Genomic DNA, 13,296 nt, shown 5'->3' with positions numbered 1-13,296 from the left:
CAGTCCATCAAAATGATGAAGGCGCTTTGAAAGGAAACAGCATTTCTTTACATTATTTAGGATTTCGGTTTCAGTAATTGTGAGCAGAGAGCGAGTTATGCAGTTTAAAAGAGCCGCATGTCTTAATAATGGACGCGTTGTTCATCAAGACGTCGAGTCAATGCCGGAGAGTCCGCAATCACGCACAAACTGGCGGTAATCAGTCTCTCCAAAAAACTATGTTTCCTAGAAACCAAAAGGTTTGTCAGAGATTGGTGAAGATTCTGGGAGCTCTCTTAACAAATCATTTCAATAATACATTGCTGTACACAAATGGCGCTAACTGGGACATTAAGTTTCGCAGAACCGATGTTTAATTTTACCATTCTCTGCCAAGCCGAAATCTATACCGTAGTATATTTTGTATTATTATATTTAAATTGAACAGCAAAGTAATTCTTTTCATATAATTGGCTGCACATCGTACTTTTTCGCAGAAGATTATAGCCAGGGATGTTTGGAGAGGACCATGAGCATATCTTTTGATAAGATTGAAACACGCTATATAAAGAAACAGTATGCAGGTATGCAAGTTAAGATCCAGAGAACAGACATTGTAATCAATTTCAAACTTCTCCCTTTTGAGAAGCACTTTTGCAGCACGCAAGTTCGGCTGCGATCCTAATCTTGGCCTTATGGCGTCTGATATCAAACTACCGGGCACAATGTACACACCAAATTTTAATGGTGGCTAAAAATGAAAGAAACATGAAATGTTTTTCGCTTGTGATGTTGTTTGTTTGTTGTTTAACGCCGCACTCAGCGATATTCCAACTACATGACGGAGGTCTGTAAATAATTGAGTCTGGACAAGACAATCCAGTGATTGACATCATGAGCATCGATCCACTCGCTTGTGATGTATGTGAAACGGTTATTATTGTTATGTTTTTTTAGCTGAGGTCTGCAATGATTCAGCGACTGTTTTCAGCTTAGTAACGTTTTGATAACGTTTGTAACTCTTGGTCAAATCCAAATTTAAAGGGTATACTTTCTTTTGCCAGGCAGTATATTTTAAATGATTGGTTCATGGACCCGCGCAACCCCAATTAAAATTTGTTGTTGAATAGAAATATTTGTTTTCCTTTTTAGCTTCTTACCGACTGTAACCTGATAAAGGTAATGGCAAAACATCAAAGCAGTACAATACAGGAAGGCGGGTAACCATTGATTTACTGTTACCCAAAACATTTCTTTCCTAAGGTTCCTTAAAAAACTTACGCTTCTGTTTACAAACAATCCGTTGGCCAAATAATTATTTAAAAAAAACATGAAAACAAGCCTATAATTAACTATGTGTGGTATGAAATTACGGTCAGGTTGTATGTACCATCTATGCGTTAATATCTCCTTAATGTTACACTTCACCTTCTGTCGTGGGCTGTGGTGTACATATTACAGTCAATTTTAAAATTTACAATTAACATGCGACCTGTTTCATTTTTTTATGATATTGTTTTAATGAGAACAAAGATACACTTGACAATACATTCATACTTCAGAGGTATACACATATGAGAAACAAATAACTGTTGATACATAAATGACAAGGGCACGTTATATGTGTGCATATGTCAGTGTGAAGCGGACACAGAAACAGTAGGTCTAGATCTAGGAGTCATTCCCCACAAAGCAAAGCCATGCTTAGGAATGCCTTCTTACCAACAACTCAAGTTTCACAAGTATTTATTTAGTCAATCTTAGCGGGTATACTTTCAATTTCCACGTAAACAGGACTTGTTGATTCCTCACTGCAACACGTGCGAAGACTGTATTAAATACAAATTTATTCAAAAAGGAAATTATTTCAGAAAATACCTTTGTGCTATTATTCTTTCAAATGTATAAGTCAAAATTCAAATGTCTTAATCGATCCTGTCGATTGAGTTATATGATGAGCAATGAATGATGTGGGCATTGCAGAAATCTACCTCATCTGCATATTGGACATTTAAATAAAAGATGCCATAAATCTATTGACAAGACACGTTGTAGATAACTTACCGGAAGAGGATAAAAAGACGAAGGGACCGGTCATTTAACAGAATCGTTCATTGAAAGAAATCCCCCTCCCCACAATGATAAATGACTGGTCCCTTACGAAGCCAGCTTATGGTGGCATTGCGTGGAGGTGAGAGGTGGCAAACTTCAATGTCAAGATATATAATGTGTATTGCAACACTTCAGATTCCAATCACACAAAATATGTTTCCATCATTCGTCTCGTATCGTCTCTATCCCTATGGTTATCTTTTGCCAGCACTGACTGGAAGCCATATTGAGAAAAAAAACGTGTAACCCGGATGTCCGTTTAGAAAGTGTTACTGTTTGCTCCAAATCAAAGTGCACACGTGATAAGTAAAGAACAGCATAGTTTAGTTTACAAATGGTTTATGCGGTGGATCTGGGGTAACACTGAAAACATTGAAATGCTGTGATATCCCTACTGTAGTGTCGCTATTTGTTCATGCTGACGCATACCGCTGTTTCAGTGTGGGCCGACCTTGTTTGTTTGTTGTTTAACGCCGCGCACAGCATTGTTGCAGCTACATGACGACAGTCTGTGAATAATCGAGACCAGACAATCCAGTGATTGACATCATGAGCATCGAACTACGCAATTGGGATACGATGACATGCATCAACCAAGTCAGTGAGTCTCACCACCCGATCCCCTAGTCATCCAAGGTTTTCAAGTTTGTCGACAAATTCTCGTCCAGGTCTAGACATTGTAATTGATAAAATGTGTAAAACTTGGAAGCATCTGTGTAATAAAACTGATCATTATCCACAGAAGAACCGTGATATATCCACAGAAGAACCGTTTGAACAACTTGAAACCCGGGAATATCGCACTTCAGGGAAAAAACATTTAAATGGAAACATACGTTGTGCAACTGACTCCGTAGTGTTATCAAACGATAATACGTGTTTTTGTAAGACGCTAAAAATAACATGCCAAAATCGGGTTTACTTGTCATGTGTTTCTTACCTACACTGATTGTTTGGTTAACTATTTGTTGATGATATGAAAATGATTGAGGCAAACTTACCACCTATGTGGAACACCTGAAAATACATAAACACAATTTAGTCAAAAGACTTGCATGTGGACTCCCCGTTTGGAAAGACAATCGGCATTTGCTCGAAGCGTCCGACAAATCCTCAACGATGACTCAACCACACAAACATACATATTTATCCATAACTACATTCGTTAAGATGTGTTTCAAAAATCTGAATATAATGCTCAGACGAATATGACGAAAATTACTAATTCGGCGATAAACAATAAACACTCACTCACTCACTCATACCAAAGTTCACCTTCCTGTCATTCAGGTATACGCACGTCAGGAAAGACCGACATGATAATACCTCCAAATAACAACATATTCCTCTTGGCGCATGCGTAGATAGATGAAATAAATAAATCGTTTCTTACGTTTACCATTTGAGCGGTTGTTCGGAGATTTCGAGTCACGTGAACGTCGTTTAGGAACCGGAGATGACGTAGCGGAAGCAGCCTTGCGATGATGTCTTGGTGACGGCGCTGTGGACAAGGCATATGTTAGATACTTTGGACTGATATCAAATCCTTAAAGGTTTTTTCACGGACATGAACTGGAGCAATAACATCAACTGGTTTGGATATAAATAGAAAATGATAACATTTCAGTAATTGATATAAACCTTTGACCTAAGTTTGTTTGTTTGTTGTTTAACGCCGTACTCAGCAATATTCCAGCTATATGACAGCGGTCTGTAAATAATCGAGTCTGGACCAAACAATCCAGTGATTGACATCATGAACTTGTCAGCGATCCTGACCACCCGAACCCGTTAGTCGCCTCTTACGACAAGCAGAGTCGCCTTTTACGGCAAGCATGGGTTGCCTAAGACCGATTCTACCCCGCATCTTCACGGGTCCTTTGACCGGAGTAAAAGGGTTTTATGAAGTACAAACATCAAGTTATTTCCGCTCACAGTATGGCTAAAATGTTGCCGACGTGGCTTCAAGATTTAATTCTTTTACTAACAAGTCATTCTATCACACACTGAACTATGATCTCTCACCTTGACTTTCTTGTGGGTCATCATTAAGTGTCCCCAGGGATCTCCTCCTGGGTCCCATCTGCGAGTCGGATCCATGGTGATCGCCGGATCCGTGTTTCTACAACAACAATAAATATGTCTATCAGAAGGACAGGACATGATTCGGCTTTTCGCGGACACCTGGTGTCATCACTAATTTTCAGTGACCTATTTATAAATTCACCGTCATGTACCCCTTTTCATCCAATGGAATCTGTTTCGTTGGAAAATGGAGACTGGTTATTCTCTAGCATTGATCTTACATATACAGTTACGTTGTATACTTTGTCAGAACCAAACCCCAACTAAGAAGGTCTATTTCTGAAGAAGTATTTTCATTAAATACATTGGAAACTCGTCAAGCCTGGACAGTTATTTGTTAATGAGACGTGGGTTTGGACCATATTCTTTACTGGTCAATAGTTATTTAGTAACCATTTTCAGATGTGACCTGGTTTCGCTTTAATGAAACGAACCGAATGTTTGCTATAAATCCACAAATCATAAGTGTGGCCTTGTTATAACCTAGCCCTCAGACTAGAGACAATACCAGAGGCGTTGGGGAGAGACTTTTATTTTCGCCAGCCACATGGCCGGTCAACATGTCATAGCCGAGTGACAGCACGTGCGGACTACCTTCACAGGCACGTGGGGTATTCATACGCGTTACTCTCACAGTACATAGTTCTAGGGTACATCGGGTAATATAATACTTATCAAGATATTACAGGCCTCATGTCACCATCAAGTCGTTTACGTTATAGAAAGAGTCACCCGTGGGAATTCTGGGTAAGAATGTAAGTCCCTAGCAACCTATGCTCGTCGTAAGTGGCGACTAAATGGATCGGGTGGTCAGGCTCGGCGAGGTTCGTATCCTAAATGTGTGGATCGATGCTCATGACATCAATCACTGGATTGTCTGACCGAGACTTGATTATTGACAGACAGACCGCTGTCATATAGCTGGAATACTGCTGGGTGCGGCGTTCAACAACAAACAAGCAAACAAACAAACAAACAAGTCTTACCTTTGAGCGTCCGTTGCTTCTCTTGCTGGGTTTTGACAGTTCTTGTGGTGGTTCCTGTGGTTCTATGGCATCAATGGAATGGTAGGGAGGAGGGACACTCGATTTGGGCAGCTCAAAACTGGCACAAGCCACGTGATCTCTTAGAGGGTACCAGTGTGGTTTGTTGTCAAGGAAACCCTCCTCTGTGGAACAAAGGACAACAGTTTAGTATGTACTTAGACGAATACACTTACTCTGAACATACCATTTCCGTTTTAGAAAGGTCTTAGCAATCAGACACCTACTTTCTGTTGATGCAACACATGTGCTTGTCAGAAGCCTTGTGCTCACTAGACTCGACAACTACAATAGTTTTTATTGTAACAGTTAAGCAGTTAAGCACTGGCTCCCAGCAGCAGCTTGAGTTCAGTACAAGACCCTAACCTTAACATACTGGGGTGGAATAGGTCTTCAGCAACCCATGCTTGCCGTAAAAGGCGACTTTGCTTGTCGAAAGAGGCGACTAACGGGCTCGGGTGGTCAGGCTCGCTGACTTGGTTGATGCATGTCATCGATACCAATTGCGTGGATCGATGCTCATGATATCAATCACTGGATTGCCTGGTCCAGACTCGATTATTTACAGACCGCCGTCATATAGCTGGAATATTGCTGAGTGCGGCGTTAAACAACAAACCAACCAACCAACATACCACTGCTACAACCAGTCACCACCTTCTTACTGATCTGACCTTAACCAGGAACTTCATCCACCTATATCCATCCGTTCTGCTGAGAAACCTATTTGGGCAGAGGTCTTTTGTCCGTAAAGCTGCAGTTCTATGGAAGCATCTCTCTTCACATGTGAAGGATGCAGAAACTCGGACAATCTTCCAGTCCTGTCTCAAGATATTCCTGTTCAGACTCTTTTATTCAGTTTCAGATCATCACCAACTGCCACATCTATTTGTTTTGTTTTGGTGTCCTGAAATAATTGGGTCCTAAACAACTGTTCGCCTCTTTCCGAGAAAAGAAGTTACATGTCTTGGAGAAGTGACAGACAATGTATTATGTCTCAAACAGAAACGTTTGTTGTTATGTGTCCACTCCATCAGTGTCATGTCTCCAACCTTTCACTTCGTCAAGCAGTCCCGTGAAAATCCAGGGTAGAAAAGGTCTTCAGCAACCCATGCTTGCCGCAAAAGGCGACTATGCTTGTCGTAAGAGGCGACTAACGGGATCGGGTGGTCAGGCTCGCTGACTTGGTTCATGCAAGTCATCGTACCCCAATTGCGTAGATCGATGCTCATGATGTCCATCACTGGATTGTCTGGTTCAGACTCGATTATTTACAGACCGCAGTCATATAGCTGGAATATTGCTGAGTGCGGCGTTAAACAACAAACAAACCAAACTTCGTCAAGCTGCTGAGGACATGGCCATCTTCTTCACTAATTATACGTTGGTAACATCGTGGTCTAACATACAATTCGCTCTGCAGTGTAGCGTCCCTTTGGAACACCAGAAAGTTATGGTTGTGGGCTCGACCCGAGTATGTTTCTAGGTTTGTCAGCAGCATACCCTTGCTGGTGGGCTTCACCAAAGCGGAAGACGTTTGGGATCGGCATCCATTCAGGCTTTCCTGCCATATTAAGTTGAACAAAAATGTTCAAAGCGGCGTTGAACTCAATTCACTCACTCACTAACACATGTGAAATGAAAAGCCTAAGACGTATTTGAACTCATATCTCGCTGTTGAACAGTGCCTCTTTTCTTCATCAAACAGCCAACAACACATCGACATTCTGTTACAATTACTACCCACACCGTGAAATTCACTCACTCTCTAACACTTACGAAATGAAAAGCCTCAGACGTATTTGAACTCATATCTCGCTGTTGAACAGTGCCTCTTTTCTTCATCAAACAGCCAACAACACATTGACATTCTGTTACAATTACTACCCACACCGTGAAATTCACTCACTCTCTAACACTTACGAAATGAAAAGCCTCAGACGTATTTGAACTCATCTGGCTGTTGAACAGTGCCTCTTTTCTTCATCAAACAGCCAACAACACATTGACATTCTGTTACAATACTACCCACACCGTGAAACTACACTGACCTGACAGCTCCAGGATGAGTTCCCCAAGGAAGTCATTGGTCTTGAACCTGTCGTAGTCCCACAGCGTGATCTCAAGCACCTTGTTCAGCAGCTCCCCCTTGGCCACGTTCTGGAACATCAACGTCTGGTGCCACTCCGGGTTCAACGTCCGCGAGATGTGACGGGTACGACGCTTGTTCTCTTGGCTGGAACATGAAACAGGTTTTTCAACTGCCGAAGTGCGATGTACCATGTGACTGTCCCATTATACCGCGGACTGCAGGGCAACGTTTTTAGTTGTTTCGCTTCGTAGTAAAAAGCCTTAGGTCTCAGCACCGTTGATGTCAGGACAAGAAGTAACGTGGCAGCGGCGGGAGAGAAAACTTATGCTTCCTTCAATCATACTTAATGCTTTCTTTACTGAGATTTGCATTTTACTTTTGCATGTTATGCTTCCCCAACCAAGACGCATTATGCTTCCAACTACTTAGACGCGTTCTGCTTCCTCTACTGAGATATATTATGCTTCCACAACTGAGACGTGTTATGCTTCCACTACTTAGACTTTTATGCTGCCTCTCCAGAGACATGTTATGCATCTTCTAATGAGACGTGTTATGCTCCCACTACTGCTGCGCGTTATGCTTCCTCTACTAAGACGTTATGCTTCCACTACCGAGATACACTATGCTTCCACCACTGAAACGTGTTATGCTTCCACTACTGAGATATATTATGCTTCCACTACTGCTGCGCGTTATGCTTCCACTACTGAGATATATAATGCTTCCACTACTAAGACGTGTTATGCTTCCTCTACTGAGATATATTATGCTTCCACTACTGCTGCGCGTTATGCTTCCACTACTGAGATATAGTATGCTTCGTCTACTAAGACGTGTTATGCTTCCACTACTGAGATATATTATGCTTCGTCTACTAAGACGTGTTATGCTTCCACTACTGCTGCGCGTTATGCTTCCACTACTGATATATATTATGCTTCCACTACTAAGTCGTGTTATGCTTCCACAACTGAGTCATGTTGTGGCGACCGCCTCCGTGGTCTTGTGGTAGAGCGTCCGCCCGGAGAGCGGAAGGTCCAGGGTTCGATCCCGGGCCGCGTCATACAAAAAGACGTTAAAAGATTGTACTTGTTGTTACCCTGTATGGCGCTCGGCATTAAGGGGCTAAAACAAGGACTGGTCGGCTCGGAGTCAGTATACTGTGTCTGAGTGGGGTATTCAAGTTAAACTGCGGCATGGTATCTCAGTTAGCTAGCACTATAAATCGGCATCAGTCCGGACTAGTACAAGCAGCCACACACACACATACACGTGCATGCACGTCGCTATATAAGTGCAATAATCTTGGACGCGACGTTAAACCCAATTTCACCTCACCTCATGTTGTGGCTCTTGTACCGATACGTGTGATGCTCCCCTATTGCGATATGTGTTGTGCTTTCCCTTCCGATACTATTGCAACAGTTACATTTCCCCAAAAGAGTCCTTGTACCCACGAGATTGATAAGAATGATAAATACATTAACTTTAATATAAATAGCTAAATGGCACCCTGGAGGAAGCATACTTTACTGGACACATGACGAACAAGAATACGTGGGTATTTGAGGAAGCCTTATTTCGTTTGAGTAATGAGTCCCGTGGCAAATATGACCAGGAAGATGAATGATGATTAAAACGTATATCCTTAAATAATTGTGATGTACATAAACGTGGGCATAGAATGCTTCAGAATCGATAATTTCCAACATATATCCTTAAAGAGAGGATTCTTGACGTTGATATCTCATCCCATTTTGATGACAATAAATGGACAGTAATGTTATTTGCGTTGGTATTGCTTCTACCAATGTGCCAAGCGAATAATATTACACATTGCCATCAAGGGACAAGCACTAAATATTATTGATTTTTGGGAATGCCACACAACTGAAGCTTCAGCCAAGGCCATGATGAGAAAACTGAACCGGAGACCTTACCCGCGACCAGGGAGAAGGTAGACTTTGACGAATGGATCTGATAGGCCGTTGATGTCACGTGGTCTGAGATTGCGGGACTGGATCACGTGCACGTTGAGCGTGTTGTCGAAGTCATCTTGACTTATTTGTAGCTAGTAGAGAAAAAACCCGCCTTAATTACACTTCAAAACAACTTGAATCTAAAAACATGTTAAATGAGAAAATTAAATTCACACTTAGTACATGTGAAATTGTGATGTATTTTTCGGACACGTTACAAAAAAGGTCGCTTTAAAGGTATTATACATTAAACACTCTCATTTCTCCGTGGACAAATATGTTCTATAGTAAAAAGGTTAATTACTCATCAGAATGTATTAGAAATATTTGTTTCAATGCTTTCAAATCCCAGAATGCAGATGTTTGTTTGTTGTTTAACGCTGCACTCAGCAATAGTTCAGGCGGTCTGTAAATAATCGAGTCTGGACCAGACAATCCAGTGATTGACACCATGAACATCGATCCGCGCAATTGGGATACGCTGACATGCATCAACCAAGTCAGCAAGTCAAACCACCCAATCCCATTAGTCGCCTCTTACGACAAGCATAGATTGCATGCAGATTGATATATACACAAAGTTCTCACTAAGTATATCTGGCGTTTACCTGAATGTCCCCTACTCCATTGTTTGATGGCGAGGACTCCTGAAAGAGTGGAATTAACAATTAAACAGTGAGTGAGTGAGTATGGTTTCACGCCGCTTTTAGCAATATTCCAGCAATATCACGGCGGGAGGACACCACACATGGGCTTCACACATTGTACCCATGTCGGGAATCGAACCCGGGTCTTCGGCGACGAGCGAACGCCTTAACCACTAGGCTACCCGACCGCCCCTAACAATTAAACAATTCAATTGTAAAACCCCAAACAACCACTGTTAACAATTACACGTTTATCATCCAGTCCTCCAGCAAACATAAACGACTGCCTGTTAACAACAAATATTACACAACATATATATTACATGGTCAGATCGCTTGCATCACGAACATGATATTATTAGGAACCGACCATTTGATATTCTTGGGGGGGGGGGGGGGGGGGGGGGGGATGTGTGTGTGTGTTGTATGCGGACTAGCTATTTTTTCAGCTAAAACTATGAGCCAAAATAGTTTATATGAAGGAATACACCTTGCAACAATGCATTTTTGTGGCAGACAATTACTTTGAGTAAATTAACAGTTATCAATAATAATTTTTTTCAAGTTATTTGTTTGGACAATACGTTTTTAGAGACACTGTTCTGTGAAGTCCAAGACTCACTCATCCATAAGGATGTTTTGGGGTTATGGTATGGTTGAGCTGGTTCATTCTTTAATTACATGCTTTATTCAGGAGATGATTTCATCCTTAATGCAACAAGGGTATATTTCATATTAAGAATTGTTTTCTGGAGAATGGACCAAACTAGGAAAAAATAATTTGCGATTGTTGAGATAAGATGATCGTAACTCCCACACTTTAAAACAGACTTACGATAGTCGTAGCGCTCCCATCGATTTGCGCAGCGAAGCCTTGGACTATTTTCTGCTCGTAAACAACAACTCAAGCTAAAAACTTACGCCTTTTTCTTTTTCTTTTTCTTTTTCCTTTTCCTTTTCCTTGTCACGGTGTCCGCCGGAGTGTTTGCGTCCTTTGTGGGAGTGGGATGAGTGGTTCTCTGGGTGACTATTGCTTCTATGTCGGTCGGAGGAGGTGGTCGGGGCGGAAGTCTCAGGCAGACTGGACTGACGTCTGTCAGGTGAAGTTGAGTTGTCTCCCTTGCTCGCCAGACGGCGTTTGGAGGGGGAACGGGAAGGTGGGGCACTTATTGGTTCAAGCTTCAACATTTCCGACGAGGATCTACGTTCCGATTCGGATGAATCCCCCCGTAGGTTACTTGTTCTGGTTGACTCATTCTCTCTGGATCTGCGTCTGGAGGAAGGGGTGGAAGACCGACTGCTCTCGTCTGATAAATGCTGTCCGTTTGAGCGATTGAGATTAGGGTCGGACCCACGGGAAACCTTGAGCCGATCTGAAGATGGGGACCTGTCGACGCCATCTTTGTTCCTGTGTCTGTCCCGAGGAACAGGAACCGGTGGATCTTTTGCTGACCTGTGTCTGGATCGAGAACTGGAACTCTGTTCTCGCCTCCTGTCCAGTCTGTGTCGATCTGAGGACGCCGGGCTCTGGTCACTTTCAACAACTCGGCGTCTCTCCGTCGACGACGACTCGGAGTCCCGACCTCTCCTCCTCCTGTCCGACGGTGTAGCTGTCCGGCCGTTGTCGCTATGGTGCCGGGAGCTGTCAGACGCTACGTCAACCACTTTAATCCTGTCATGAGAAGACGCCATGTCAGAATGATTGGCAGCTGAACGCTGTCTGCTGTCAGGGAGGGTGGATGTGGGATCGGAGTGTGGTGTGCTACAAGGCGAAGACATGCTTGGGGTGAGGAAGTCCTGGTGGGAAGAGGAGGGGGAGTTCTCGGGGGACCCCCCTGTCTCCTGAATCTCCTCCAGCTGGGCCGCCAGTTGTCGGGGGTCGACTCCGTGGCGTGATGCGTATCGGGAATCTGGCAAAACAGACAGCACAAGTTAGCTACGCCAGCCACAAGCCCGCATACAAGCACACTCAAGAGCTAGGTTTGTACTTAGTTTGTTTGTTAATAAAAGTATTTTAGTTATATATCCAGCTCCGGTTTACATTATTATTTTCTTATTTTTTTATTCGCATAATAGTCATATGTACACGTGCTTCAAACATAGCCTTCAATAAAGCCTTGAGTTTAATATTTAGCTCCAGTTTGACATATTATTGTCCAAGATGAGCCCTTCGCATTAATAACAACGTGTTTACAGGGGCCTATAAAATGGCTTGTTATAGCCAATAGTTCCATAAACGGGTTCCCTGTCATGTTTTTAGATATTACTATACAGAGCTATTGGTGTAAATTATAGATTAAGGAACTATATTATCCAAATAAATTCTTATAAAATTTTGATTAACGATGAAAGAATGCGTGCTATGCTGTGCCAATACCGTGCAGCTTTGGGTGGTTTCTGGGTTTCAGACGGTAGCACCATATAAATACATAATAATCTCACTATGTAACCATATTAAAACATGGCTACGTCTGTTTTCCTTGTCTTTCTTCAAGAAGACCCAAAACATCAGTCTGACTCTTCATTACATGAGAAATCTTTATGGTAAATTCTGTTTGCATGCAGTTCACTTTTTGATATTGTCATTTTTCTTGTCATACTTTGAATAAAATGCATCATTTTTGTATTGAAAGCCAAAAAAACCCAACTTAATATCTACTTTGTTTTATACATTTCAGTTCAATTCTGAATTTTGGGGTACCTCTCCATTTAAAAAAACCCAAAAGTGATGAGAAACAAAAAAACGTTTTTTGTGGCCTAAGAAAAAAACGTAATTCATATCATATTTCACTAACAAACGGAACGTTGTGTCTTGGTTTTGGACGTATTGTCTTGGTTTTACTAATTTGACATTTGATTGGCCGTCCAATCACGACCACTAAAATAGCGAGATCATAAAGAATTATTCAATTTTTGACGGTTAGCTCAACATTCAGTTGCAACCTGTCCACATATCCAGATGCAACTTTGACGAGAAACACAGGGTGATGGGATCAATCTCTTCCTCTAAATGGGGAGCTTATCGACCTGACAAATACCCTTGCTCTCCAGTGTGGTGGTCATATGCAGGGTAAGGGAGAGAACTGGTGTAGGCAGTGCTCCATAGAGATAGAAAGACAGTACATGCAAGAGGATGTGGTCATGCAGCATGCACGTGCTAGACGTCATAGACATCAAAGGGATGCTGGGAATGCAGACGCTTGGAAATAGTGATGGTAAAGTTATGCATTGTGGGTAAGATGGAATGATATGAATACAACAGGTTTTCATATGTAGTTACGGCATGTGCTGTATCATGAGGGGTAGATACAGGTCAGCCTCAGAATAATGACATACTTCCATGCGATAATTAAATA

At 42.1% G+C, this 13,296-nt stretch overlaps 1 protein-coding gene across 10 annotated transcripts in view; it reads right to left on the bottom strand.

Moving 5' to 3' along the window:
* The window catches only part of LOC124134961 (protein piccolo-like), a 108,366-nt gene that overhangs the window by 11,094 nt on the left and 83,976 nt on the right, over positions 1-13,296 (bottom strand). For 5 of the 10 annotated variants that reach the window (XM_046500082.2, XM_046500099.2, XM_046500124.2 and 2 more), the window contains 9 exons: positions 10,862-11,850; positions 9,902-9,940; positions 9,255-9,385; positions 7,271-7,455; positions 5,163-5,344; positions 4,117-4,213; positions 3,485-3,592; positions 3,093-3,108; positions 1,702-1,808 (listed from right to left, as the gene is read on the bottom strand). In XM_046500082.2, coding sequence (XP_046356038.1) covers positions 1,730-1,808; positions 3,093-3,108; positions 3,485-3,592; positions 4,117-4,213; positions 5,163-5,344; positions 7,271-7,455; positions 9,255-9,385; positions 9,902-9,940; positions 10,862-11,850 — 1,826 coding nt within the window. In that variant the 3' untranslated portion in view covers positions 1,702-1,729. The remainder of the gene's footprint in view (positions 1-1,701; positions 1,809-3,092; positions 3,109-3,484; positions 3,593-4,116; positions 4,214-5,162; positions 5,345-7,270; positions 7,456-9,254; positions 9,386-9,901; positions 9,941-10,861; positions 11,851-13,296) is intronic. The other 5 variants (XM_046500107.2, XM_046500090.2, XM_046500116.2 and 2 more) reach the window with 5 other exon arrangements.

The sequence above is a fragment of the Haliotis rufescens genome, unplaced genomic scaffold, assembly GCF_023055435.1.
Source record: "Haliotis rufescens isolate VD_foot unplaced genomic scaffold, xgHalRufe1.0.p SCAF_16, whole genome shotgun sequence".
Lineage (NCBI taxonomy): Eukaryota > Metazoa > Mollusca > Gastropoda > Lepetellida > Haliotidae > Haliotis > Haliotis rufescens.
Note: the sequence above shows the minus strand (reverse complement) of the source record. Positions and strands in the feature narration are given on the sequence as shown.